The 27,341-nt window shown below is 48.0% G+C and overlaps 2 protein-coding genes and 1 non-coding gene across 19 annotated transcripts in view; 1 reads left to right on the forward strand and 2 right to left on the reverse strand.

The window, feature by feature from the left end:
• Positions 1–2: 2 nt before the first annotated feature.
• TRNAQ-CUG (transfer RNA glutamine (anticodon CUG)) lies at positions 3–74 on the reverse strand. The gene has a single exon. It is a non-coding gene; the product is annotated as a tRNA-Gln (tRNA).
• A 212-nt stretch (positions 75–286) lies between these two features.
• On the forward strand, positions 287–17,876 carry RAB11A (RAB11A, member RAS oncogene family). Its single transcript, XM_053988612.1, has 5 exons — positions 287–444; positions 8,127–8,322; positions 9,239–9,432; positions 10,375–10,455; positions 16,204–17,876. The coding sequence occupies exons 1-5, from the start codon at positions 405–407 to the stop codon at positions 16,341–16,343; spliced, it is 651 nt and encodes a 216-aa protein (XP_053844587.1). The 5' UTR covers positions 287–404; the 3' UTR covers positions 16,344–17,876.
• A 1,947-nt stretch (positions 17,877–19,823) lies between these two features.
• The window catches only part of MEGF11 (multiple EGF like domains 11), a 271,786-nt gene continuing 264,268 nt past the window's right edge, over positions 19,824–27,341 (reverse strand). For 13 of the 17 annotated variants that reach the window (XM_053988365.1, XM_053988361.1, XM_053988362.1 and 10 more), the window contains 2 exons: positions 22,427–22,633; positions 19,824–22,187 (listed from right to left, as the gene is read on the reverse strand). In XM_053988365.1, the coding sequence (XP_053844340.1) occupies positions 22,027–22,187; positions 22,427–22,633 (368 nt within the window). In that variant the 3' untranslated portion in view covers positions 19,824–22,026. Of the gene's footprint in view, positions 22,188–22,426; positions 22,634–23,495; positions 23,679–27,341 lie in introns of those variants that run through there. The other 4 variants (XM_053988371.1, XM_053988377.1, XM_053988374.1 and 1 more) reach the window with 3 other exon arrangements.

The following is a 27,341-nucleotide window of genomic DNA, read 5'->3' on the forward strand; positions in this document are numbered from 1 at the left end:
TCAGGTTCCACCGAGATTTGAACTCGGATCGCTGGATTCAGAGTCCAGAGTGCTAACCATTACACCATGGAACCGCTCTGCCACCACCCCCTCCCGGCCACCCCTAGTTCCTTCCACCGCTCCCCGCCACAGCGCGGCCGCTCCCTCAAGGGGTGCCGGAGGGGGATCGGTGCTGGGGGGCTGCGGTGGCCGGGCGGGACCCCCGCTCGCTTTAACCCCGGTGAGGGCGCGGCCGCGGCTCCGGCGCTGCCCCGGGCGCGGTCGTGCGGCGGCGCCGCTGCCCCGGAAGCGCCTGTGGGCGGGCGGGCGGAGCGCGGAGGGCGGAAGAGCTGCGGCGGCTGCAGGGAGGGTCCGGCCCCGCTCCGCTCCGCTCCGCTCCCGGTCCCGCTCCTCCGCCACCCGCCATGGGCACCCGCGACGACGAGTACGATTATCTCTTCAAAGGTGAGGCGGGCAGGGCCCGGCGGGCGGGCGGGAGAGCAGCGGGGCCCGCGGGCGGGGCCGGGGCCGCTCCCTGACGCGGGGCCCGGCGGGTGGGGGGAGCGCTCCGGGCATCACCGGGCCCCGCTCGGGTGTCCCTCCCTCACCCCAAAATGTCAGCTCTGGGCCGGGTTTGGCAGCGCGGATTTGGTGTCAGCGCCGGTGCGAGGCTGCCCCGGGCGCAGGCTGAGGCGGCGGCCGGTCTGCGGGGTGGCGAGCAAAGATCGCCAGGAAGGATGCCCAGGGCTGATAAGGACTCGTCAAGGTTGATAAGAACCCTTTCCAGCTGTTAAATAGAGCTTTAGAGTGGGTGAGATATACTGGTCATTGGTAGATGATGCGCTCATTTAATCAAGTAGTACTCCTCGCTGCCTTCTGTGTTCAGAGCCCTTGGCGAGGAGTGGAATGTCCCTGCTGCTCCACACCCAGAGATCATAAAATCCTCCTGGAATCATGGAATGTTTTTGTGGGAAGGGACCTTAAGATCATCGCATTCCACCCCCTGCCATGGGCAGGGACACCTTCCACTATCCCAGGGTGCTCCAAGCCCTGTCCAGCCTGGCCTTGCTCTGTCCTGGCTCCCCTGGGGAAGGGCAGGAATGCCTTGTTTTCCAGGGCTGGTGCCCCTCCAGTCTGCGATGCAGTGGCAAGTTGGGTTAAAACCTTCCAGGTTGTTGTTAAATACTCAATTTTCACTCCCTGCAGAGTAAAACACCAGCCTGCTGGACAGGTTCATGTAGCCTGCTGTGTAATGTGTACAGAAGTGCTGATGTTTTGAAAGTTGTCTATCCAGTTTTTAAAATCCGACTGTAAAAGCAAGCAAAGCAGTGTAAAAAAGTAGTTGTTTATTGTGATGTGGAATTGTAAATTTGAATTTAGGATTAAGAGCGTTGCTTGTTGTGTTGTAATGGTGACAGACCCTGTGCTTGTTATCATGAAGGTAAAGGAAAACACTGATGTTTTTTCCTGTGCCTTTAAGCTCCTGTAATAACTTTGAGGAATTACATTTTTTTTCTTGTTGGCTGTTTTGTCCAATTGCATGTGGAAAGTGGCATTATTTCTACCTATAAATCTATACTGCTATGGAAATCAAATCAGGAAGGTCCAGAATGGGCTGTTTTCTCAGCTTGCAGCCCTGGCAAAGACCTTGCTGACCACTGGTTTAATGGCATCAGGCAATGTTATTGTAGGTACAGGATATCAAAGCCATTGAATTACCCTTGTTCATGCAGTTCTGTCAGTGGGCTTGTAATTAATGTTTTAGCTGTGAAAGCCTGGGAGTATCAGTGACACAGAGTTTGTTTGGAGAGCTCCCGTCTTTCATTTGGCCTGCTCCCTCTTATAGTTGGGAAAATACAAAGTTGGAATCCAGTTATAAGGAGAAGTGCAAAGCTGATTTAATTGATTGCCTTTGCTACATCTTTTTCTGTTTAGCTTGGTTTATAGAAGCTGTTGGGGGTGCAGGGAATGTTGTCAAAATGCTGTTGTGAAGATAAATGATTTGGATTTTTCCAGCCTAAAGTGGACTGCAGGAAGTTGATGCAATGTCTGTCACTTAACTGGGATTGATGTGGCAGCTGAAATAACACAAAAATGCAGAGTAATAAAACTGTGGAAACTTTTGTAACTTCCCAGAGGTGGTGGTGGTTCTAAACAAGCTGTCGCCACTGTGGAATGATCTGGAAATTACTGCAAGTAGGTCTCTGAACTGAAGGTCTCCTTGCCAGGAACTGGTCAGAAAGGCTAGAGGTAGGTAAATATTTTGGAAAAGGAAATGGGAACTTGGGGACAACGTTAAATCAGTGTTTGAATTTGAGACAAGAGCATCTTGGAACTTGAGGTGAAATGTAGCCATGACAGACATATCCATTTTGAAAGGGATGTTGTAGAATTAAAAAGGTGGAGAAAAGCATCAAAATGATCAGAAAAGAGACGTAATGGATTCATAGCCCTTACACTGAATTGATGTATGGCTTGATTAAAATTTAAACAGTGAGTGATAAGGGCAAATAGGGAAAGTGTCTCCTGTTTGTCATAATTTCTCTGGATATCTATAATGCTTCTTTTATTGGGTAGCGGGTGAAAGCAAAAGGACAAAGTCCCTCAGGTGTGTATGCAAATTTTGGAGTGGTACATTGCCATGCATATTATAAATGGATTTGAAAGCCTGCACAAATTCATAGAAGCAAAAAAATCTTGTTTGGGGCATGTCAGTGTGATGGTTACAATGGCAAGTCTGAAGGCATTACTTATTTGAAGATGCAGGGGCTGGCTAGGACAGAGATTAGCCAGTTTGCTGTGATGCCCATCATGATTTTTGGACATCAGTTATTTGGAGTCAGACTCTGGGTGTTGGTCTGTCAGGACACTTCATCCAGCAGGACATTTCTGGGTTTATGAAGGGGCTGTATGGGTAGGTTGGTGGGACTGAGTTCAGAGTTTAACCTGGTTAAAACAATCATGTGATCTTCTCTAGTCTGGCTGTCTTTTACTGTTCCTGGGCTAAACTGCCACGTTTCTGTTTGTGAGACCTCTGTTTTTGTCCTGTCAGCCCCTGACTGCAGCTGTGTGTTGAAATCTGGTTGACTCTGCTGCTGGGTGAAAGCTGAGCCCACCTGTGCTGCTGTACAGTAAAATCCAGGGACCTGTTACAAAATACACTTCTCCTGACTATGTTGCAACACTTCAGCATATAGGAAGGACTAAACCTAGCTTGGAAAAAAAACCAGTTTCTGTTAAATTCTTCTTGTCCAGCTTCCAGTCTTTGTATTCTTCCATACTTTCAGGGTCTGGCTGAGAGCAGTGCCTGCTGTTCCCAGAATGGCCCCTGAGGAAGCACAAGGCCTATGAAGTCCAGTTCATAGAAATCTTGCTCTAATTTTAGTAGGAGGAAAATATAATAATGATATATATCTATTGCTTTATTACTTAATAAATTAAGCCTGGCTTTAGTACAGGGACCTTTTGCTCTTTTTGATCAATGTGCTTGCAATAGATGAGCAGTTACCAAAGGAACCCTCACTTGTAGTAGATGTTTTCTATGGACAAAGCTCAGGATGATTATGTCTGCACCTTAACCATCTAGGACTCTGGATTTGGGGCAGACTCATGTCATGGACCTGACTTGTGGTGACATTCAGTTTACTGCTAGGAAAAACTCCAGTTTCAGCTCTTTTCTTCTTTGCATCATGTTCATTTCTCCAACTTCTCCTTTGATATTGAGGAAATGCACTGAAACTGAACCAGCTTGCTGGTTTGGGGTTTAGAAGACGCATTTTTACTTGTGTGTTTAGATAAATGTGTGGTTGCATGATATCTGTTGGTTTGACAGTGGTAGAAGCCCTTGGCTTTCACTGCCTCAGATGTGGAGGCACTTTGGTACTGCAACAAAGCTGCTGGTGCAGCCATTTACTGTTGGGAAGCTCCCAAAGCTGTTGGGAGGTGTTACTGATTGCATGGACAGGTAATCCCTGCCCCAAAGGCCTCTGGGCTGCCAGTTCCCTTTTTGACAGAAAAAGAGTGGATAAAATGGGGCACAGCTGAGGAGGGTGATTAAAATAAGTCATGACCATGTTGGGTTTATGACCAGCTATGATGTGTAGGATGAAGTAATTTTTTTCACATGCCCTTCAAACTCCAGCTGAAGTGGGCAGGGAGAGGTATTCATCAGCAGGTTCTCCTGGAGGCCATGAAGACATGTCCAAGCTTTTTATTGATATGTCTCTTAATAGCAGAGCTCAGTGCAGAGACAAGTTTTAGACATGGTGATTTCCTTGTGCTGGTGTACTTGTCCTAGATCATGTAATATGTGACTTGTGCAATAACTTTTGCCACAGACAACACAAGCTAGTGCTGCTGGATTCTGTTTTCAACCTGATCTCATATTCATTGAGATAATGAAAATATTTTCTGAAAATTTAAACTAAGAGGTTCTACAGAAATAAAAATTGTGAGTGAGCTGGAATATTGGTGAAAAATTAATAACCCTTTCTTGACATAGTTCTCTAAATTGCTTCTCATGCAGCATAGGAAATTGAGTTCTTATTTTGGTCTTTTGCAGAAATAAATCTGGAATTACAGAGTGAAATTTATACAGTACTGTGGGCTTCATACTCTTTTTTTTTTTTTTTTTTCTCTCCACTGAATGCTTGTATGCTTGTCTTAAATGTTTGGGGTAATAAATGCTGTAGAAAGTCAAATGCATCGATTGAAAACACGTGGTTGCAAGTATTGAACTGTCCCACCACGAAATCGGTCACTTGGGGCTGGGAGATTATTTCCATGACTTTCAGATGTGCCAATACAATATTTCTTGGTTGTGCAACTTCTAAGGTGCTGCTCCTGTGAGGGAGGTGCTGCTCCACAGCTGGTTATTGATTAATGTCAGGACTGGGTCTTGTGGCTGAACTGGCTCAAATGTTTCCTCCAGACCTTCCTCCTTCCAGTGCTGATGTAGAAAAGGAATTTGTGGGTGATGCAAGTTGGGTGGGACAGAGGAAGTGGGAGTGTAGCACTGAAAGCGCTGTGTGCAGATGAGGTCTGTGGTCCTCCAGATAAGCTGGGATTTGGGATGTAAGGGTTTATCCCTGAGGACTTGGACTCTGGTAAAGTAAAAGTTTGCCAACCTAAAGCTGAACAATTAGGTCTGATAAAAGGCAGACTGAGCCATCATGGTGAAATGGTCAGGAGAAGTAACTCCAGCTCCAGGTGTGCCTAGCAGAGATGGAAACACTGAAATTCTTGTTTGCATCTCAGGGAGATCCCACTTAGAATGATATGTGCCGTTCTCACTGTGCTGAAAAGAATTTAAAAAAATTGTAGGGAAGGTGTTTGGGGAAATGAGCAATGTGTTTATGCGGAACCATTTGACAAGTTTTTGTATTTAGCAAATAGAGCAAAGCCCAGACAAGCTGTGGTTGCTTTCTGTAAATACCCCAGCCTAAACACCACTGGGAGAAGACACTAATAAGCTAATGGAGAATGCTGGCACATGGACACCACCGTCAGCTGACCACTAATTCCTTCCGAAAATCAGAAGGCACTTTCTAACCATTAGGAGTGAGTTTCTGGAAGAAAAGCCCAATGAAAGGGACAATGTGCAGGAACAATTAACTTGTAATCATGGCCTAGATAACGTCATTTCCCTCCTAGAAACTGTTTGCTTGGGGTGTTTAGTATGGGACTTGGCCATCCAGAGCCATTCCTACTGCATTTCTATGTTAAGAATGTAATACGTGGGAACAATGTAGTATAAAATACCAAAATATGGTGGCTTGATAAGGAAAGCAAAACTGAAATTAATAACACAACCTGAGTGGTTGTTAAAGCTGTTTCAGCTCATAATTTTATTTAAAGAGTGATACTTACCCAGACTGGCAGAAATGCAGAAGTGGTGAGGAGTCTTAGGCGCCTGCTGACATTCCAAGCTGTCCTTGTGCCTGTGTTCAAGAGGAGCTGCAATGGCCCAATTAAGTAGAGGAAATAGCTGCCTTCAAGGAGGAAGGTATTATTTTCCCCTTATAATTGGGACACATTAATCTGGTGCTGGAAACCATTCAGAACATAAGCAGTGTGGGATTCAGACACGGTAAGGAAAAAAACCTGGCAGAGGAATTAAAGGGATCCCTCTATTATTAAATGAATTAAAGGTGGGCTTTGCACTGAGTAACAAAAACAGGTTTGAGGAAATATTTAACAGATATATGATGCATCCTATTGGGAAAAGGAAGTGGTGAGTGTGGATTGCTCTTCTTGCTTAGAGAAGCTTCTGTCACTGCTGGGTGATAGCAGGACTGAGCTGTGCAAAGGGAGTTGTCAACTTTTCCCTCCTAGGAATTCGTTGTGTGTCCCAGTGAATACAAACATGATGTCATCTAAACCCATGGTCCAAACCTGCCAAAACAGTGTTGAAGAAGTGATTTGCCAGTGGCAGAGGAAAGCTGTGGCTGTTTGCCAGGGGTGATGATGCAAGTGGTGCCCTGTCCCCTGCACTGGGTTTATCAGGATGTAGCATCTCTGTGCCAGCAGAGCTGTTCAGCAGTGACCCGGCACGTAGGGAAGCAGGCTGCTGTTTGCATTCAGGGGCCTTGCCACCTACCTGCACTTGTGATCTTCCTACACAGGAGAGGTTAACAGAGGGTGCTTTCTGCACCTCGTGTGCTTGGCCGGCTGCGTGCTGAGTCAGCTGGCACGGGCAGCTGGGAAGATGTTTGTTTTGATGAAGAATTCTGCACAAGGCCGTGCTTGAAGCCAACGTTTTCTGCAATTTTCATTTATGGAGGGAGTTTAAAAGGTGCTGCTCTGCCCTTCCAGTCAGAGCAAAGAATTGCTCTGCATTATTTAAACAGAAGCTGCAGAGGGCTGCAGCAGCAGATGGGAGTGTTTCTGCTGCTAGACTGAGCTCCACGGGGGCTTGTGTCATTGAGCGTGTTTGGTGCACTCGTTGCTTTGTTGTACTACAGAGTCTTTAACGCTGTGTTGTGGTGTCTTAACAGTTAATGATGTGTGTTACTGAGCAAGTAATTGTTTTTTTCTAATTAAACAAAGGCACAATGTTTGTTGTCACCTGAGTGTGCACTTTTTTGCTTGGACTGGCATTGATTCACTGCTGAACTTCGCTATTGGCCTTTCTTCTCAATGATTTAATCTTATTTTTCTTCCCTTTCCTTCACTACCGGTTTGGAACCTTATCATCCTTAAGGCCATAGGATCACCCAATGTGACTCTGGTTGTGAGCACATTTCATCCACTGTTCTGCCTCGTGGTACTGAGTTTTAAGTTACAATTAAACTTGCACCTTTCAACTCAGCATTACAAGATAATGCAGTGAATCCTCGTGATGCTGTTTTTCCTGCAGGAACTGGACTTTGAACCTTCTGTCAGTCTCTTGTCAAGCACAGCTGAATCCTTCCAATTAGTTTGCTTGGCACTGGTGCTGGGATGAGTCAAGCTGAGCCAGGGAATGGTGGATCCAGTTGTGAGGCTTAGCGATCCCCTGGCAGCTTATTTGAGCAGTTTCAGCCTCTGGCCTGATGTGTGAAGGAGCCACAGCAGCAGTGGGGACTGCAGAAGGGCAGAGAGCTGTGGCTTAGCAAACATTTCAAACTGGTGATGGTGGCCTTGTGGGTTCTTTGGTTTGGTTCTCTTTTCATTCACAAAGTTTTCTGCCCCAGTGGGGAGCCTCTCTCCTGCAAAGGCATGAGGAGTGTAAAGTGAAAGCAGAGCCTGCTGCTTGCCCTGTGTTTTGGACTTCTTCAGCAAAGCAGATTTCAGTTGTGTGGTTGTAGGGTTTCTGTTTTGCTTTTTACTTCTAGTATTATTTAAGGAAATATAACTGGTCACCAATGTTTGCAGTGACAGCCGTGTATGTTGTTCCTAAAAGAGGAATGTTGTTCCATACTGGGCAAAGGAGGCTGAAATATAACCATTGAAAATCAAGTCTTAACATCTGTTCAGAATGCTGGTGAATGTGGCAGGTCTGGTTTTCCAGAAATATTGAGACTTGGACAGCAGATCCATGACAAGGATGGTGCTGGTGCCATTCTTTTCCTTCATGCTTCATTCTTTAAAAGAAATATTTCTTGCGCCTGATTTTTAATGTGTCATCTACATCTGGAGTCTGAGTCTGATATATTTTTGTCTTGCAGTTGTACTTATTGGAGACTCTGGAGTAGGCAAGAGCAACCTTCTGTCTCGATTCACTCGCAATGAGTTTAACTTGGAAAGCAAAAGCACCATTGGAGTGGAGTTTGCAACGAGGAGCATCCAGGTGGATGGGAAGACAATAAAGGCTCAGATCTGGGACACAGCGGGGCAGGAGCGATACCGAGCCATAACCTCAGCGTAAGTGCAGCCCGGGTGGCTGAGGACAAGCTTTGGCTGAGGAGGACAATTTTGGACCCTTCCAGTTCCTCAGCAACTGCAAACAGGGGTGTTAGTGTTTATTGGGTAATATCCACAACCTCTGGTGGTAGGAAGGTTAAATATTATTCAGCCCAGAAACTCGATCTGGTGTGTTCCTGCGCAGACTGATTTCCTTTGCAGTGCTCTCATGACACGTAACTGGGGGCATTTCAAGTTTAGAATGCAGGAGCTGTGAGAGACTCATTTCCATGGAAGTGAATGATAAAGGAATATCAGTGTTCCTGGCCGTTTTATCAGTGGTAACCTAAGAGCTGAAACCTTCCTGTAGCAGCCAGGAAAGACTGCTCACTTGTGTGCTTGTTTAGTTGTTAAAAACCAGCATAGCAAAAGCTGGATTTCAGTAGAGCAGGAGGGAATTGTGGGGTGGGAGAACACAGCCTGTTTCCTTTTGAATACATTGCTGTGGCTCTCACTTGAAAGGAGCTGTGGCCTTTGGTAAAGGAAGTAGATCAGGCTGACATTTTTATGACCCAGTGAGTCACTCTACAGTCTCCCTATCACTCTGGGCTGTGCCTGTGCTGCACCCACACTGGTGGGTGGGGGAGAATTTTCAGGAGTGGATCAGAGGTGGAAGGTGACAGCAGCTTCCTACAGAGCCCAGAGTTTCATGTCTGGGATGCAGGGTTTCCCCAGAGCCATGGGGTTTGCCTTGCTCCCAGACTCTGAGCTGGCCCTGTGGTGTAACTTTGTCTGGCTGCTCCGCTTCCTTGTGTCCTGTCCCACTGGGGAATTGCCCTGGGCACCGTTTGCGTAGCTGACCTAGCCAGAGCTGTTCCCCACTATGGCACAGCCTCCTGTAAGCTGACGGTGTCTGGCTGCCTGTCCCCTGCCCCAGGTACTACCGTGGAGCCGTGGGGGCACTGCTGGTGTACGACATCGCCAAGCACCTCACGTACGAGAACGTGGAGCGGTGGCTGAAGGAGCTGCGGGACCACGCTGACAGCAACATCGTCATCATGCTCGTGGGCAACAAGAGCGACCTGCGCCACCTCAGGGCCGTCCCCACCGACGAGGCCAGAGCTTTCGCAGGTGGGGAACTCGGGAATTTCCTGCTGCTGTCTGCGGATCTGCCCGCCTGGCCTGGGGAGGCTGTGGGCAGGAGGGAAAAGACCTGCGGCTGGTCGTGTCCCTCAGTGTCACATGTCACAGTCAGTCAGAAGGCAGATCTTGTAGAACATGCATGTTGTTTCAAGAATCAGCCAGAGGCTCCTGAACATCTTAAACCAGATTTATTCTCTTGGCTGGGCACTGTTTGTCTTGCAGAAACTGTGCCTGTGGCTTTAGGTTTGAGTTTCTGGTGTGTTGGTAGCTAGCTTTGCCTTCTGAGTCCCAACTGACCTGCAGCCTTACACAGGTGCCTGTGGCTGAACACTTTCATTAAACTGACTCTCTGACTTTTGTTATGTAATTAAGATCTGTGAACAGTACTTCTAGTTTCTCTAAGCCTTGGTTCAGGCCCAGTCTCTTTCATCCAGGAGTGTAGCTGGGTTCCTCACATTAAAGTTTGCTGTGGCTCCATTGGCAGAGTTTATGGCCAGTGAGAATCCCTGCCTGCAGCTGGAGGAGTGTCATTCCCCCTGCTGCTCTACTCCTGTTAAATAAACTGCTGTGATATATTAGCAGGTGGGAGGTGGAGAAACTTGATGAGGTTGAAGAAAATCTCAGAAACTTTCTCACACAGAGAAACTGTAACAGATTATCCCTTTCAGTGATGCAGGAAAATGTGCCTTAAAGTAACACAGCATTGGGCTGATCCTGTGCTTGGGAGTGGGTGTAAATTCTAGTGTTGGTGTTGGGTGGTGTCACTTTCCCATCACTTAAGGGGGAAAACCCCACAACTTGTTTTACTTTCTCTTGATACCTGGGTGTCTCATCAAGAACACTACAAATATTATCTGGTACAGAAGTTTTTCCAGATGGGAAACAGATATGTGCTGTACCTCTCTAATTATACTATTTCTGTCCACACAGAGAAGAATGGTTTGTCATTTATTGAGACGTCTGCTTTAGACTCTACAAATGTGGAAGCAGCTTTCCAGACTATTCTGACAGGTGAGTCATCCAGGGCTTTGTGCTTCAAGGGGGAAGGGCAGAAGGCTGCTCAGATATGATGCAAATAGGCATTTCTTTGCCTATAAAGTGTTTAAAACGTTGCTGTTTAATCATTCTTCATTAGCCATAAGATTTGGAGTCCAGTTTCAAAGTGTCACAGTTGAAAGGTCAGCCTTGAACTGGGGAATGAATCTTTGTTCACTTTGATCTGCCCCAGGTTTGTTGTCATCCTGGTTTGTGTTTCAGTTTCCATCTCCCATTTCAGGGAGTGCCCACGGGGGGAATTGTCTCATGCTGGCATCAAGTGAGAGCAGCCATTGTCTATCAAGGAGAAGTCAGTGCAGTTTGTTTCCATCTTTAATGGTGACTGTAGCAGTTGCCAAGGAAAAAGGGATGAAAGAGCAGAGATCCTTCCTTTGAGACACAGATCCTTCCTTTGAGACACAGTGACTCCTGAGCTGCAGGAGTTGCTGTTGTTGCATTTAAGAGTCCTGCCTGGACTTTTGGCCTGTGTAACATGTGACAGCAGTCAGTGCTGCATTTTTATGCTCTGTGGATTATGTACTTCATTTTTGTTTAAAGCCTTGTTTAGGTAGGCAAAACTTGTTAAAGCTGAGACACTCAATTTGGAGAACCTTAACTTAACCCTGGCTCGTAAAGATGGGATAGGAATTCACAAACTGGTGTGGAAGTCACTCACTGCCATGAGGCTTTTGCATTTCTGAGCAGTCAGGGCACAGTGGGACACTGTGGCCTCTGGTTTTGGATTTTCATTCTTCTCAGCTTTGGCAAATGCTCTAGTCTGAGTTTTCAAAACATCTGAGACACTCCTCTGCTTCCTGTGTCTCTCTTCTAGGTGTGCCAGACAGTCTCCTGTTTTCTCCAACTGCCTCCAACATGTTTTCCATGTTTAACTTTGCAAATTTAAAGTCCCTCCTTCCCAGTGTAGCATGTGCCAGGCTACGTGATGTGCTTGGTATGAGCAATGGCCCCACTTCCAAACTGTCTGTAAATCAGATCTCGTTGCTGTGACATTGACACCTAGTTAGTTCTGAACTACTTCTCCCCTTTGGCACCTAATTTAGACATTCCTTTAAAAACACACCAGAAAGGTCCTGGTAGCTATAGTGGAATATGCATGTGAGGATAGAACTAAGAACTAGCAGGTTATTTACTGTAGTAAAAGTATAAATCCTGTAGCATTTCTTCAGTTGTTTGAAATGCTTTTTGGACAGCCTGGCAGTGGAGAGAGGTGTTAGGCTACTGGGTATTAGCTGCCTGTGTCCATCTGTTTCATCCTGAGTTGTAAGAGGTCTCTGACAGTTCTGACTCTATTGTGTTCTTACCCTGGGTTCCTAAGCAGTAGTGCTCCTGTGCAGATACCAGCTAAAAGTGTGTTTGTGTTAGATGAATAAAGAACTGTGTTTCCTTTTTGATTGAACCATGTGGTTCCCTTTTAACGTCAGTGTAGTCATTCGGTTGTAATTCCAGTATTGCACAAATTTGTTTCAAAAAGAAAGAAGTTCTGTTAGCTCACACATTTGTTCCCTACATGACAAACTGCCAGTGCCATCAGAGGGTGGATGACTAAGGAGTGGCTGAATGCAGAGGTGTTGGGATGCCTGCTGCATTTCCTGTTTATTTCACATGCCTAAAGGCAGTCCTGTCAAAAATGCACATGAATTTGGGCATGGATTTTTCAGGAGAAAGACATTGCTCCCTTGTCAGTGCCAAAACCTGAGACTTGTTCCTTTATGCCCACATCCCTTCTCTCAGGAACACCTTGGCTTTGAGGTCAGATTTGGCCCAATGTGCTGTGTGTCGTGTAGAACAAGCCTTGCTGCTCCCACTTTGTTTGCAGAGGGCTCGGGGCTCTCAGATGCAGGTTAGTTAATTAAGTGTCATACACCAGCACTAATAAAACAACATCACATAAATCAGGCAGTGTTTATTCCCTCCTGAGGTGGCTGTCAGGCTGTCACGGCCACGTAGTCTGGTCACCTCACAGTCCCCATCTCCTGCTGGCCTGTTGTGTTCTCTCAGTGACACTGGAGAGGTGGGAAGTTTCCTGTGTGCCCTGGGCTGCCTTCAGAGCTGTGAGATGCTCAAAGGATGCACTGCTGCTGCCATGGGAAGCACCTCACCTCTTGGGCATGGGCTGGGCTTTCTTTATCTCTCCTCACGTGCTTCCCGCAGTACCTTTTATTCCAGAAGTGAGTTTGGATTCTAATCTGTGGAGGTTTGATTATTATTATTTCTGGTTTAATATGTCTGTAAGCAGAGCTGTCTGTAATGGGTGAACAGGTGATAAAACTTGCTCATGGTGGGCTTTGACAGATTCTTGAGGCTGTTGCTTTTCCATGGATGTCAGTGTTGCCTGCATGTTGCTGTGACAGAGTTTGGGGTGAAGAGCTCTTGGGTTTGTGAACAGGATCCTTGTGATCCTTGTTCAGGAGAGGTCAGTTCAGCTGTGCTGGAAGAAACACTTGTGCTTAGTGGGCATGTGCTCTCTGCAGACAGGAGCTCCTGTTTGGGGGAGATAAAGGTGCAGTGAACAGTGCCTGGGCAGCAGGTCGGCTCCAGCTGGGCTCTGACTGGCACCTAAGGAGAGCTGTTCTGGAGCTCACTTCACAGCTGGCTTTTTCTCTTAATGACTTGCTTTGGAGGAAAGAGGGGGGCAGTCATCTGAGGAATGTGGTTTTTGGAGTCACCCCGCAGAATCCTGGCTGCTGTGTGTTTGGCAGGGCTGCCTCCCAGCTCAGAGCCTGTGGGTGGAATGCTGGGGAATGTTGGGAGCAGGAAGCTGGGGAAGCCAGCAGGCGTTGCCAGTGGCTGCGAGCAGAGCTGGCTGACAGAAGGGGCAGGACGAGCTGCTGCACCAGCCCTGCTGGTATTTGCAGTGCTGAGAACTGCACCACAGACACCCCAGGCTGCTCAGAGCCTTTCCCCAGCTGCTGGGATCTCTCTTGAACAGGGTGTTGTGACCAAGGTCTGTAGCAACCCCCCTGTCTTTCCAGCCCTCCTGAAGCTGCTCTGGTTGGGACAGTGATGGAAGTTGGTGAAGGTGCTTCCCTTGGAGGTGTAGCAGGGTTCCTGTTAAGCTTATCCACACCTGGATTCTCAGATCAAGCAGTTTGGGTAGATGGCTTTGGCCATGGGAAATACGAATCCAGTGTCATTAGCACAGCCTGAGTATGTGATCTGTTCCTACAGGTGGAATAAGGGATAAAAGCTCTTCTTTCTTCTCCCATATATAGAGGACTTTTAGAGGGGGTGTATCATACATGTGGTGGGCTTCCTGTCCTGCTGTGGATTCCAGATGAGATTTTGAGGACCTTTCCCATCTGTGACTTAGAGTAATGGTCCCTATCCAAATTCTTCTGTTCCAAGATGTCTAGACTGCCAGGGCTGATTGTTGTGCACACAAAGCTGCTTTGTATCATCTGGCAAATAAGAGAGACTGGTATTTTGATCCTAGCCATCCTGAGCATTCACAGCAGGATAAAGAATCCTTAAAGTAAACTAGAGTCTGCCTCCCTTCCCTGCCTGGCTCTGTGCTGTCTCTGTTCCCACACCGCATTCTGCCGTGGATTCATCTCTAAGGAATCCCATCACCAAGGAAACAACATCAGAGAATTAATGTCAAAAAATTGAGGGATTTCCTCTTTTGTTGCCTCTGTACACCTGAAAATGAATGGAACCCCAGTGCAGGCTGAGCAGCCAAGGCCTGGCCCACCTCCTCCTGGGAAGAAGTATCTCTTTTTCCCAGTTCTCACAGTGCAAGGCCTGTCTCTCACAGTTCCCTATTATGCAGTGATGCATTCTGCTAAATGTGCCCTTAATAAGATCTCATTCAGCTCCTGAGCAGAGCCCAGAGTGCTGTGTCTTCATTAAAAAGGGCACATCTTCATTAGCCCAGAGCTCTCTGGGCACAGCAGTTCCGGTGCAGGCTTGGCTGCTGGGCATTCTGCCCCAGTGAGAGCAGGTTTGGGCTGTTCCCCCTCCCCTGCCACAGCAGCACAGCCTGTGTGCAGCTGGGTGTACAGCTCACCAGGGAAGGGCAGGTTTTAGCATTTAGGCTGTGGCTGCACCAAGTTTTGCTCTGCAGAGGAGGGAGAAGCAGCAAATTTGGGACTGTTGATAGTGGATTCACTTGCAGGGCTGCTAGGGAGGTTGTGGAAGTGAGCATCATGGGAAAATGTTCCTAGAGTTAGAAGGAGTAGATTCATTATCAGTAAGGGAATTTGTGCTGTTAAGGTTATTTTTAAGGCTTTGGGGTTGTCTGCTGAAGATCTTTGCTGTCAGATGAGGCTGTTACACAGAGGGCACCCTGTGTGAGTCCTGGCTGATGGGGTGGAGGAAGTGTGTGATATGTCAGGGACTTGTATGAACTTGTTCAGGAAATTCTCAGTGAAACTGAGAATTGCTGCTGCTGGAGGTGCTACCAGAGAATTCCCAGTAACAAAGGTGGCCAGAGGCTTTTCCTGTTGATTGGAACAGGCATTGTTCTGCACTGGGAGTGAACTGGCTGCCAGCCCTGAGCACGAAGCTTGTCCTGAAGGTGCAGAGCAGATTTGTCCAGCTCTGCTCCTCCCACCTCACACACAGGCTCTGCTGGGCGCTGCCACGGGGCCAAGCTGAGCCCTGTCTGCACATTCACACACCGGGCTGCAGGTGGCTTTGAAGGTCTGCTTTCATGGGTTTCACTTATTTTATGAGGTAGTTTATGTGTAAGATGGTTGGAAAGAAGAGCAAGCTTGAGAAAGGGTGAAATCAGAAAATCCTTTAACCTGTTCAGCTCTTGTTTGGTTGCCTCAATGACCTGATCTGTACCTGGCTGCACATGAAAAAGCCATTTTAATGTACAGTTTGTTCCTTCTGAGTTTGAGCTGGGGCTTTTTGTAAAACTGAGCTTTAGCAAGCTTTTTTTTTAAATGGTTTTCAAATTCAAATTTGCAAGTGAGTTCCCCACATTCTATTTTTGGTGTCCTGTATTTTCTTTCTGGGGGTGAAGTGCTACACATGCTTTACTCCCTCAGTGCAGCTGAAGTGCTGCTGTAGTTGCTCTGAGTTTTTGTGCAGCACCATCAGCCATGACAAGCCCCAGGACCAGGGCAAGGCTCTTGGTGCAGGTGTTTGTCCCATACTCTCTGATTCCTCTGTTAAGAATCTCTTCATCTGGAGCCCATGTTTCTCACACAGCAGGTTTTTTAAAGGGTTTCTGTGCTGCTGAAGGGGCTGAGTCTCCCCCTTTGGGCCCAAATCAACCTTTTCTGAAGATTTAACACTGCTTGGATATGATAGACATGATGGGTCTGCTCAGTAAGAAGAAATTGCCCTTGCTGTCCTATCAGGGAGAGAAATCTGGAATGGTTCCCTTTAATCCTGTTTGTGGATACATCAGCAAACATGTGACCTTGTCCTTGGACACTGTCCTTGGAGCTTAAGAACCTTCAGAAGGAATGGATGGGCTCATAGTTTCTCATTCATAGCATGGAGATTTGTGAATTCCGTCCATTTACTGACTCTTATCTCAAGGAAAGTAAAACAGTTGTTAAAGAAGTAATTTCTGTTGCAAAAATATTTTTTATTTTCTGTATCTAGAAAACACCACAATTGAACTTTGTGTGGAAGCTTCATTGCATTACTTATGTAATTCCAAAGCTATGCCTGGTTTCCCCCAGGTTTAACTCTTCGATGGCATTTTGCTGATGTGCACATATTGATCAGCTCTTTCTCCTCTTCCAGAGATCTATCGGATTGTTTCCCAGAAGCAGATGTCTGACAGACGTGAGAATGACATGTCCCCAAGCAACAACGTGGTTCCCATCCACGTCCCTCCAACCACTGAAAACAAACCAAAGATGCAGTGCTGTCAGAATATATAAATTGTCCATTCTTTCCTAAATGGCTGTGTATATTCCCCAGGTCCAAGATTTAAATATATTTGTAATTCTCGTGGTTACCTTCTTGTGTTTAGTTACTGCTTATTCCTTCTCCATGAATTTCTCCATGTCTTAAACACTTTGATTTCAGTGTTTATCAATCTCTTACTTGGATGTGGCTGCAGTATTTCCCCAACACCGACCTGTTGGTTTGGGCTCAGTAAATTGTTTGGAACTCAGCTGATCCCTTCCCAACACGATGCCCACTAGTCAGAGCACTGACACCTTTGGAGAGCACTTGAAGACGTTATCCTGCTCCTCACAAAGCAATTACTGTCAGGTTAACAAGGAAAATCTCTCCGGGCAGAATAATCTTTCCTTGTCTTAAGGTGTTGCATTCTGCATCTAAAGCTCGGCGAAGCTCTGAAGTGCAATTTTATTGTAAGTTAAATGTTCTTGGCTACATCTTCAGATTGTCAAGTGAAGTTTTATAGGATATTATGGGGGAGAAAAGAGAATTTCTTGCAAACAAGCAGCAGTTAGCAGCAGTTCTGGCTACCTGTGAGTGAGGTGCTGTGGTTTGGCACCTGCTGCAGAGGAGGTTGATGTGAGGCAGAGCTGCTGGGAGGTGCCCCTTGTGAAGGAAGTGAATGCAGGAGCCACGTCCATGAGGAAGGGTCACTCCAGCTCTGGAACTTGCAGCATCTTTGTGCTGCTGGAGGCTTGGCCTCCACAGTGCTGGTGCTATCAGGATTTGAGGATGCCTTTTTTTCTTTAATGGGACACAGACTTGAAGGGTGTTGGCACGTATTACATATCACATCTATTAATGCATGCCACATATATTAATATATACAAGTGCTTGAGTTGATGAATTAATAACTTCCACTACCTGGCCTTAGTTTTCAGTTCTGGTTGATCCAGTATTTTTAAATTATTCCAGTGGTTTGGTGTATGTTCTTGAGCAAAACCCTCTGGAGTAGTTTTCTGTCTGGATGTGTTCCTGCTGTGGTCTGTTGCTCCGTAGCAACCCTGTCCAATCTGCCTGTTCAGGGATACATGAACTGTGCCTTCTGTCACTCGCTCTGTGCTGTTCCTGAGCTGACACTGGCATTGGGGGCCACAGCCACTGCATTCCCACAGGACTTAAAGGAGCTCCCTGTTGTGTAAATGCCTGCAGTTATTTATACAATTACAAGGAAGTAATTGATTGTAGGGGACGTTTCTCAAACTCTGATATGACCCACTTGGAAGATCCAGATGTGGTTGGCACTTCCAGCTGTCTTCTGTTCCCAACCTTTCTGTCTCGCGGTGCTCATGATGTGTGAGGCACACGGAAGGCATTGCTGTTGTCGGTCACTTCTTGTTTTTTACTCCATTTCTCCTCCTGGTATTAGTTCTGAAGATGCTATTTTGATCTGTTTGTAAATTACTTTGTATTTTATGCATGTACTGTACTTTGATTCATTATTTTTTTAGATTGATTTAAAATATATTCATCCATGATTCTAATAAAGAATTACAGGGGACAACTCACTGTGGTGTTGGTTGCACTTCTTGGGAGAATTGGGATTTGACCTGAAGGTTTTACCTCTGAGCTTCTTGGAAGAGGCAGTGAGAAGACACTGGAGTGGAAGTGTGCCTGGAAAAGGAGCTGGAAAGGTTGTGTAGCACAGTTGCCTTCCCTGAGAGCAGCTCTGATCTTCCCAGGGCTGCTGCAGTTTGTAGCCAGGGCACTTTGGCAGCTTCAGGAAGCTTTGAAGCTTAGAAAATTCTGTGGGTTCACTCTGCTCAAACCTCTGAATAACTTTTACAAACCTGTTTTTTTTTCCTCATGTTGCCACGAGGAAGAAAATCCCATGGGAGACAAACTCCTGCCTTCTGCAGCAGATGATGGAAGCTTTGGATCCTGCTGTGGTGTCCTGATGAAGAGGTGCCCATGAGCACTAATGGGGCACTGGTGGCCCTGGGGATGGCTCTGAGGGTGAGGTATCAGCCCAGCCCCTCACTCACTGCAGGAGCTGTTCTTGCAGCACATTCTCTGCCCATACTGGAGCAGATTTTGGGATTAATTGATTTCCTTTGGCAGCCAGGTTCTAAATTTGTCAGCTGGAAATGCAGGATGAGTTTCACTCTGCTTCCTTTTCTCATTCCTATAAGCAGGTGATTTGACTCTGCTGTCACATCAGTCTGGATTTTGTGTGGTTTTAGGCAAAACTCTTCCTTCTGCAGCAGATGGAATTGTAGTGCAGATGGTGGGAGCACAAACCACTGTGGGAGGCTGAGGACTTCTAAAGCAAAATCCAGTGGGGTGTGTACAGAAAAGGAACTTCTCACCTGGGAAATCCTTTGCCTCCTGTTCTGGGGGTCTCTGGTTTCCCTGAGGATTGCAGGGACCTGGATGCAGATCCTGGCCTGGGCTGGGTGACACTCCTGGGACAGGAAGGTGCTTCCAGAGGTGTTTTGGGAGAGACAAAGCAAGTCGTTATTCCATCTCAATGCTTTCCAATGGGGGATTGTCCTGTTCAGCTGCTGATTAATCATTCTGTTCCATAATTGGCACTACTTGTGTATTGAAGTGTCTCCTCCCTGCTAATGGGAGACAATTGATGGAAACAGACATTGCTTCGGGCTCTGGAAGGAGCTTTCTGAGATTCTGGGAATTCCATAGAATGCTTCAAAATGGGCTTTGCTTGCCAAAAGTTTTTGCTGTCATCTACATATTTGAAAGCCCCAACTTTTAACAACTATTCAGCGAGCATCAGTGGTTCCTGTCTTTGATGGGAGTTGAGGTTCTGACTCTTAAGCAGAAAGGACATGGAATTGTTCTGATTTAAATACATTTTTATTAAGCTAGAATTACTTATTCTATAAATTCAGACCTGATGAATTTCCTGCCTCAAATAGCTTATTGAGTGTGGCTTGTCAAATAAGAAGATTACACACTGGGCTTTAGTTAACAAGATTTTTAGAAATATGAAGCACAAATAATGAAAAGCTTCAGCACGTAGCAGTGGCTGCATTGCCTGGGACTCATTAATTCTGAAGGTGTTTCCACTGCAAATCTGTGATTTACTCATTGGGCTCCTTGGGAGCTGCTGTGTCTTGTCCCATGGCTGCTGGGTGACCGTGGCTCCCCAAGTGTCCACCCGAAGGCCTGGGAGCCTGTGAGTGGCCCAGGGCAGTGTCAGCACACATGGTGGGTGTGCAGGGGCTCTTCCAGCTGGGACTGAGCATTCCCAGGAGTCTCACTGAGGTCAGACTGCTGAGGAACCAGGAGAAGGGTGTGCAGAGCCGCTTACCTTTGGTTTACTCCAACTTGGAATGGCAGCACTGGGTTTTCTGAGCCATCCTGCCAGTTCTCTCCTAGCCTGCTGCCTGGGGGGTTTTGTCTGAGGGGAGCAGCCACATCACCTGGAGAGCTCGGATCTGTGCAGAGCTGGAAGTTCTGCTCTGCAAATGAGTTCGTTGGAGAACTACACATTGAGAGAAATTCAATTTATTTTGTACAAGGTAGGATACCTTTGCACAGTGAACAAATATATTACAAATTTGTCTTGCCTTAAAAAAGTATTGCCATTTTGGTGCCTGTTTCCTAAGCTAACGCTGATATACAAGAAGGTACTTTTTTTGTTGGTTTTGCTTTTCTTTTTTTTTTTTTCCCTGTTAAGCTCTATGCACATGATTGCATTTGGTTTCAAAATCCTGCTTTGAAAAAAACCAAACAACTGAGCACATCTCTGCTCTCTGGAGTCTCATTGTGTACTACAGCAACACACAGACGAGGGTCAGGCCAGCAGCTCAGGCTGCTTGTGCTGGGTGCCAAGGTGGGTCTTAATGAGAGTATTCCTTATCCAACCACCTTTCTCTTGGTATTTTTGAGGTAAATCTTTCTATTCATGTATGCAAAATATATTCCTACTGGGCCTACAAAATAATTGTTTCCTCACATCTCAAATAAGGCTTTCCTGGAAAACAAAATTGCTATTGCTGATCAGCCACGGCCCCCATGCACACATGCAGCATTCAGGAAACCTCGCGGGCAGGATCCTGCGGCTTGGGCAGCGCCTGCTCCAGGAGCCTGGGGGTGTCCTGGGGGTGTCCAGGCTCAGACTGGGGGTTCAGAGCCAGCCTGACCACCTGGAGAATCCTGGCTCCAAGGGGAAAGGCTCCCAGGGGCACAATGCCCAGAGCCAGGGGCTGTGATCCCAGGCATGAGGGCTGAGCCCACCTGTGGGGACACTGCTGGCTCCCACCACGGTGCTCCAGGAGTATTCCCAGAGCTGGGAGCCAGCTGCTGCCCCCGAGCTGGAGGGCTCCTCTTGCCAGTCCTGAGCCCTGCAGGTCACTCCTGGGATCGTGCTGAGAGTGAACCCACGGGGCTGGTGTCGTCCTCTTCTGCTTCCATCAGACTGGTGAATGTGCAACAGAATATTTTCTATATTTAAAAGGCAATCAACTTGCTACTTCCACATTTGCCTAATAAGATTACTTACTTAGAGTCAATACTACTTCATGCTCAAAATCTACAAGGAACTAACGGCAAGTACTCTACTTTCTAGGTCAATAGAGATTATAAATTAAAAAAAATATTATGGTGGCTCAGTCCAAAATTTTACCATAGGTCAGACCCTTGATAATTACTTCACAAACATCTGCTGAAAAAGAAAACCCAGTTTCAGCTCCATTTAATGACATTTCAGGTAGAATCATCAATGGCTAAAGTTGCACTACATGGTAATGCACATCAGATTGAAGTGTCATCAGTGGCATGCCGACAGTGAATCATGAGGAGATGTTTGGGAAGATGGGAGAGAGAAGCCGATGTGGCTCAGCTTTGAGAAAGGAAATGAAACCAGGCCTGGTCTGTGCAAACCTGCAGTGTCCCGGGGCAGGAATTGGAGGGGCAGCAGTTTAAACTGCCTGACAGATCTGCTGGATTTAGCTACCAAAAGAGAAGCTGCATAAGGAAAATCAAAGCCTACCTGCGCCAATCAACGTTAAAAGTGTGGTAAGTGGGTGTGAGACTCAGTGTGGAAACTCCATTCATTAGCAAAGATCAGGGGATGTTTGGAAAGATATTAAAAACTGCACAGAAAGTGTCTGTGTTAATATTCCTCAACTCAAATTCTCTGGTACTGAATATAGAGATGACAATCTCAATGCTAATTACCAAGCATGATCTGCACAGGTTGCACATGGTGATGGCAGTAAATGAGCTTTCCAGACAGTGAAATGACAAGTTTCCCTGCTCTCATTCAGAAAAATGTCCATTCCCTTGACAAAGATGAAAACAAATTCCAGCGTATTCCTAGTCACCTTCTTCCTAACAGTAAAAGGTTTCTTGATGCAGTTGGTAGAAATGTACATCCTGAAGTCCTTCTAAGCATGTTTTTGTGGTTTATTTTACAGCAAAGCCAGGGTTAGAACACGCACGGAGAGTTTTTGCCTGGAGCATGAAGACACCTTCCTGGGGTGATGTGCTCCAGTCCCACGTGGAGGAGGCTCTCGTTAGTTCCAGGTACCCATACAAAAATGTCTTTATAAATAACATCATGCAGCAGCAGTTGGCCCAAGCTGATGTCGTGTTAAGTCCTTGCCAGTCCGCAGGAAAGGAAGGAATGGCTTCTCCTCTGCTTCCTCACAGTCTGTGTTGGCAGCACAGTGCCCAGTGAAGTCCATCCCTCTAGGACTGCTTGTCCCAAGAAGGCCCGTGCGTGGGGCTGTGCCGGACAGGGAGCAGGTCGTAGTGACCAGGAATGTGACTGTTCCTAGGCAGGTCGTAGGGATTCTGAAGGTAGCTGGCACTCCGACTGCGGGCGTCTTGGACTATGCTGACAGTGGGCTCTGGGGGAGCAAGGAGAACTGGGTTGTGGTGACCAGCAGCAGTCCCAAAACTCCTGATCCTCGTGCGTCCCTTCCAGCTCAGGACATCCACCATGGTGGCTCAGCTCCCCAAACCAACACACCAATGCTCAGGCCTTCCCCCTGCCAGTTCATCCCTGTGCCATGCCAACCCCAGGATCCTTGTGCCAGGACAGGGGAAAACCAGCATCTCCACCAACCCCCTGCCACCCACTGCTTACCAACTTCGTAGATGTTTTTATTGGCTGTGGATGAAGTTGGCATTTCAGAATACGGGGACTCCCTGTGACCAGGCGATTTCATTTCCACGTAGCTGCTCTCGGAGTGTTTGCAGGTTAAAATGGGGGGGTCTTTAATGGTGGCGTATGGGTTTTCACTGCTGTTCAGGGAACAAGTGCTGGAGCTGCACACAGATTCTTTCATATAATCTGCAAAACAAGAGCGGAGTGGGTGCGTTAGGATCATTAGCTTAATTAGGCTAATTACAGCTGAGCCTCTGCAGGAAGGCTGGGGGGGACAAGGGGGCAGGGGATAAGGAAGATCCTTGAAGCCTCCAGCACAGACACCCGGTGCTTGTGCTCTGGGTGTTCCACACCACTGCATCCACCACTCACTAGCAGGAAAGAAATGAAAACCTACTCAGTACTGAAGGCTTTCCTGTGAAAGGTCCTAGCTGTCGTTTACGGCAAAATTTAATTTGAGGTGGCAATCCTTCCCCTCCCTCCCCCTGATTCCTACGGAGCCGTGTTTACCCCGCTCCGCCTGCCCGCAGACCCGGGCGCGGCCGCGGGCAGTGGGCTCTGCAGGCAAGAGCTGCTGCTGGGACCTGGGCTGCTCAGCCAGCTGCAGGGGGAGTCCCGGGCCTTGGGCACATCCACTGCCCTGCGCTGGAGTGCACGACGCTGCCACAGGCTCAGAAGTGCACCAGTGCAGCCTCTGCATGTGCAGCCCCTGCCGGCTGCGGGCTTAGCCAGCATCCTACAATCGGGGAATGCTTGGGTTTCCACGGAGGGGGACGAGCCTCCATCTCAGCCTCACTTTTGCTCTGCTTTTTTTCCCCCACTTTGCTGTAGACATCTCCTGCTCCTCTCCCCTGGGCTGGAGAGGAGGTGATGGAGGCACTACTTGGGGAGAAGAAGGTTGGCATGAGAGCTGTGACCACCGGCCTGCCCGGTCAGAGACCCTGGCTGGGACAGACCAGCCTGCTGTAAGGTACAGTGCCAGTCTTGCTTTAAAAATAAAAAACAATAGAGAATAAATAGGTCTTAACATTGACATTCAAGAACGTGCCATTGCTGCTGTGTGCATCCTGCTGGGCAGTGCCAGTAATTTAGAATTAGAGCGATGCAATGAAAGATGAGGCATTTTCTTGTGCTGGGTTACAGTACAAAGGCAGATCCTGGTATATATGAAATACTCCCGGTGAAATAGGGGGACTTGCAAAATAGCTGCAATCCCAGCTGCCCCCGCTGTCTAGTATGGGAGACAAAAAGAGAAATTCAGGTTAAGAAATAGACAGACAACATGACATCACTTCTCCAAACCTCGGCTCTGAGCCTGCCAGCCCCGTCCTGCTCCCTCACGTGCCAGGTCTGCTCCACCGTGAGTGATTGTCTCTCCTCCAGCTCTGGGGTTGTGTCTGTGTGTCCATCACCCCTGGCCTGGTGCCCCTGGGTCCTGGTTCAGCCCTGAGGGAGGTGCCAGATGTTGCCTTTCTGGGCTCTGATTTCAGTGGTACCAACAGGGCTGGAGGGCCCTCAGCTCCCAGGGTCAGTGAAAGCAGCTCACTGGGAAGCTCCACTGCTCACAAAGAGCTGGGACCATCAGGGATGGGGAGGCTGGCAGAGGCCTGGCACCAGTGCAATGTTTATTTAGTTAGAAACTCCTTGTATGACATCAGCCTGGGTGAGATGAGCAGTGCCTTTGCTTCCAAGTGAAACATGCCTGGTTTGGTACAGGACAGGAGATGGGAACCAAAGCAGCACTGACATTCCCTGGCTGTTGGCTCCAGGGTTTGTCCCTCCAGTGTCCCCAACCCCAGCCCAGTACAAGTGAGTGGAAAACTGCCCCATCCCATCCTTTTACAGAGAGATGGAGCAGCCCTGTGAGACCAAAGGCTTCTGCACGAGTGAGCTCAGTGTTGGCTTTTGCTGTGTGTGTGACTTAAATCCAGGTGCCACAGTCTGGGATCTGTTGGTGTTAGAAGTGAGGAACCATAGACAGACAAAGGAAAGGCTCAGCTCCACCTGCCAGCAGCTTACAGCTCCTGGTGGCTACTCCAGGAACATAGAGCTCGTTAGGAGAGCCTGAGCAGCCTCTAATGAGCCAGCTCTGCAGTTTGGGGTGAGGGACATGAAGATTGTCATCAGCTTGCTTCTCCATTTCATGCACTGCTGCTGAGCAGATGCTCACAGGGTGAAAAGTAGGATTCCCTCTGTGCCCCAAGAGCCCCCTGCAAAGTGTTCCCTGTCACACCATGGCTGGGAGGGAACAAATCAAACAAGAGTTGGGAAATGTTGATTGTAAAGGATTGCTGGCTGCTGCAGCAAAGAGCACAGTGAGAATTTCTCCTCCTGCAGAGCTGCAGCTGCAGGTAAATAGCTGTGTGGTTTGTTGATGGAATTGGGCACATTGGAGCTGGCAAAGGCAAAAATCCCAGCACATCAGCTGTTTTATTTCATCCAGCTCAGCTACTTTTATCTCCCTAAGCTAAAATCCACCTGTACTGCAGTTAGGGCTGACATTACCTCCCAGGCAGGTGTCCCTCAGCCCTTCCCAGGACCAGCTGAAGAGCCCATGAATGCCACTTGGGCTGCCCAGACTTGTTTGGCCTCTCCCAGGAATTGCCTTTTCCCAGGAGCTGTTGAGAAACAACGTCCCTGAGAGCCCATTCCTGCTGACGAAAGCAGAGCTCTGCGTCTGCCTGGGATCAGACCTTTGCTTTGGACACAATATATTTTATAGAGCACCATAAAATGGTGCATGTTTGGGATGCTGGGTACACCAGGGAGTCATTAGCCCTCAAAAAACATTATGTGCAAGATCACGGAGGATTTAACTCTGGAGGCTGTAGAAGCAGCTGAGTTACTTTGTTATTAAGGTAATTTGGGGATAATTAAGAAGTCTGGCGTCAATTGTCAAATTTTGTTTCATGAATTAATTTAAGCAGAACAAACATATTTAGAGATTCTCAGCCTGTGGTGCTGCAGGGTGTGAGCCCTGGCTGTGCTGCCTCCTCATCCCTCCCTGCCACAGGGTGCAGCTCTCATGGAGGTGAAAGCTCTGCCCCACAGTGCTGGGACTCACTGGAAGCACTCAATCAGCTGGACTTCCAGAGAAATATTGGGAATGTGCTCTAATTTTGAAGTCCCTGCCTTCTGTGTTGCCTGGATACCAATCACCAGACCTTTGGAGGGTTTATTTTTGTTAGCAGGGACTGGAAATGTCCCTCCCCCAGACTGGGTTCCTCTCTTCTGTCCCGAATTTCCCCAGGCATGCTGCAGAGAAGCCTTGGATCCCCCAGCTGAGGTGGCAGTGCTGAGGAGAGGTGCTGTGCACTGGTACAAGGTGCTCTCCTGCTGTTTAACCCTTGCTGGGATGAAGTGCTGGCTGCTGTCCCCAACCTGGGCAGCCCTGGCTGCTGCAGGGACAGTGACACAGTGACACATTGCTGCCTCTCAGAGGGCCACAGGAGTGGGGACACATCCTGTACAACAACCAGGGGAACCTCTCTGAGCCCAGCCCTGCATCCCTGGGATCAGTACTTCTCTCTGCTGGGGTTTTCCTGGCTCTTCTGCAAAGCATGGGTGGTTTTTCCTTAAAATGGTCGTGCCTGAGGTCACATCATTCCATCAGTGCAGCACTATTCATTTAAAAACCAAACCTCTAAAACCAGAAGGACTCAGCTGAAAGGAAAAGGTCAGGAATGGCACCACTGAGCACCATGCACAGGAAAGAAGCTGCTCAGAAACCTGCTCTGAAAACCCTTGTGGCTGGTGAGCCCCTGTCACCAGGTGCCACAGGGCTCAGGGCTGGCACTGTGGCAGCCAGCCCCTCTCTGCTGCTCTCAGACACTGGCAGATCTCTGTGCCCGACCCCTGGAGCTCCACAGCAGCTCAGCCAGCACAGCCCTGGTGCCAGGCTGCACAGGGGACACCCCTGTGCTGGTGCCCTGCTCTGGGCACAGCCCCCAGCTCTGGTCTCCTCAGAGAGCTGGGGCAGCAGGAGGTGGCCCAGGTTTTCCACAGCCTGGCCTCAGCCTCAAGCCCCCTGTGCCCCCTCCCTGCAAGGCTCTGTCTGGTCCAGGGGCACCAGAGACCACTTCCAGCTGCAGGACAGGCTGTCCCCAGTTAGGCCACACTGGTGGGAAAAGACATGGCTTTAAATTGGATGAAAGTAGCTAAAAACCAGGCACCTGCATGCCAAGTCTTTTTCTGACATAATCCAATTGTTTGGGACTGGGAGTTTCTTCCTCTCCATTTTCTGAGGAATGTGGTGAGTCAGGGCCTGGCAGGGCAAGGAGAGCTCACTCTGAGCACTGGGCACATTCCCAGCTCCTCCTGGGAGGAGACTCCCCTGGGACTGGGGGTGCCACAGAGCCCTGGGGCTGCCTGAGCCCAGGAACTGACCTCCAGAGGGGCCTTGGGAACCTTCAGCCAGCCAAAGGCAGCTGCTTCTGAGAGCCCTCAGCTCCTAAGTGCCTGCAGGTGAGCTCCCAAACTTCCCAGGTGTGTCCCTGTGTCCCTGCCAGTGCCAGCCCTGCCTGTCTGAGGCAGCTGAGCAGCCACAAACATTTCCAGCTGTGGCTTCTGAGCCTGATTTTTCAATTTATAAAGAGATAAACGTGTAAAGGAAATGGTTCAGATCCTAAAAATTAAAGAAATCATGTAGCAACTGAAAATGCATTTCACAGTTCTCTGTCACTGGGATTCCTTCTCTCTGCCCCACTGGTCCCCCTCTGTGTGACTGTGCCCGTGGATGGGAGTTCTGCTGCATGTGCTTAAGGTACTTTTCAACTTTGTAAACACAGTAAGTTCATTTAAACTAATGAAGTTAATAGCTCCATGTAAAGGGAACAACTAGCTCTATTATAATAAGATTTTTCTTTTGAAAAAGGGAGTCATTGAAATAGCTGAA

Source organism: Vidua macroura, chromosome 12 (assembly GCF_024509145.1).
Source record: "Vidua macroura isolate BioBank_ID:100142 chromosome 12, ASM2450914v1, whole genome shotgun sequence".
Lineage (NCBI taxonomy): Eukaryota > Metazoa > Chordata > Aves > Passeriformes > Viduidae > Vidua > Vidua macroura.

What these genes read in the sequence shown, in the direction of transcription:
- RAB11A (XM_053988612.1), top strand. Translation starts at nt 405, where the DNA reads ATGGGCACCCGCGACGACGAGTACGATTATCTCTTCAAAG. An exon ending in GTACGATTATCTCTTCAAAG is followed by an intron (nt 445 to 8,126) that starts GTGAGGCGGGCA and finishes TTTGTCTTGCAG; the next exon opens with TTGTACTTATTGGAGACTCT. An exon ending in CGAGGCCAGAGCTTTCGCAG is followed by an intron (nt 9,433 to 10,374) that starts GTGGGGAACTCG and finishes CTGTCCACACAG; the next exon opens with AGAAGAATGGTTTGTCATTT.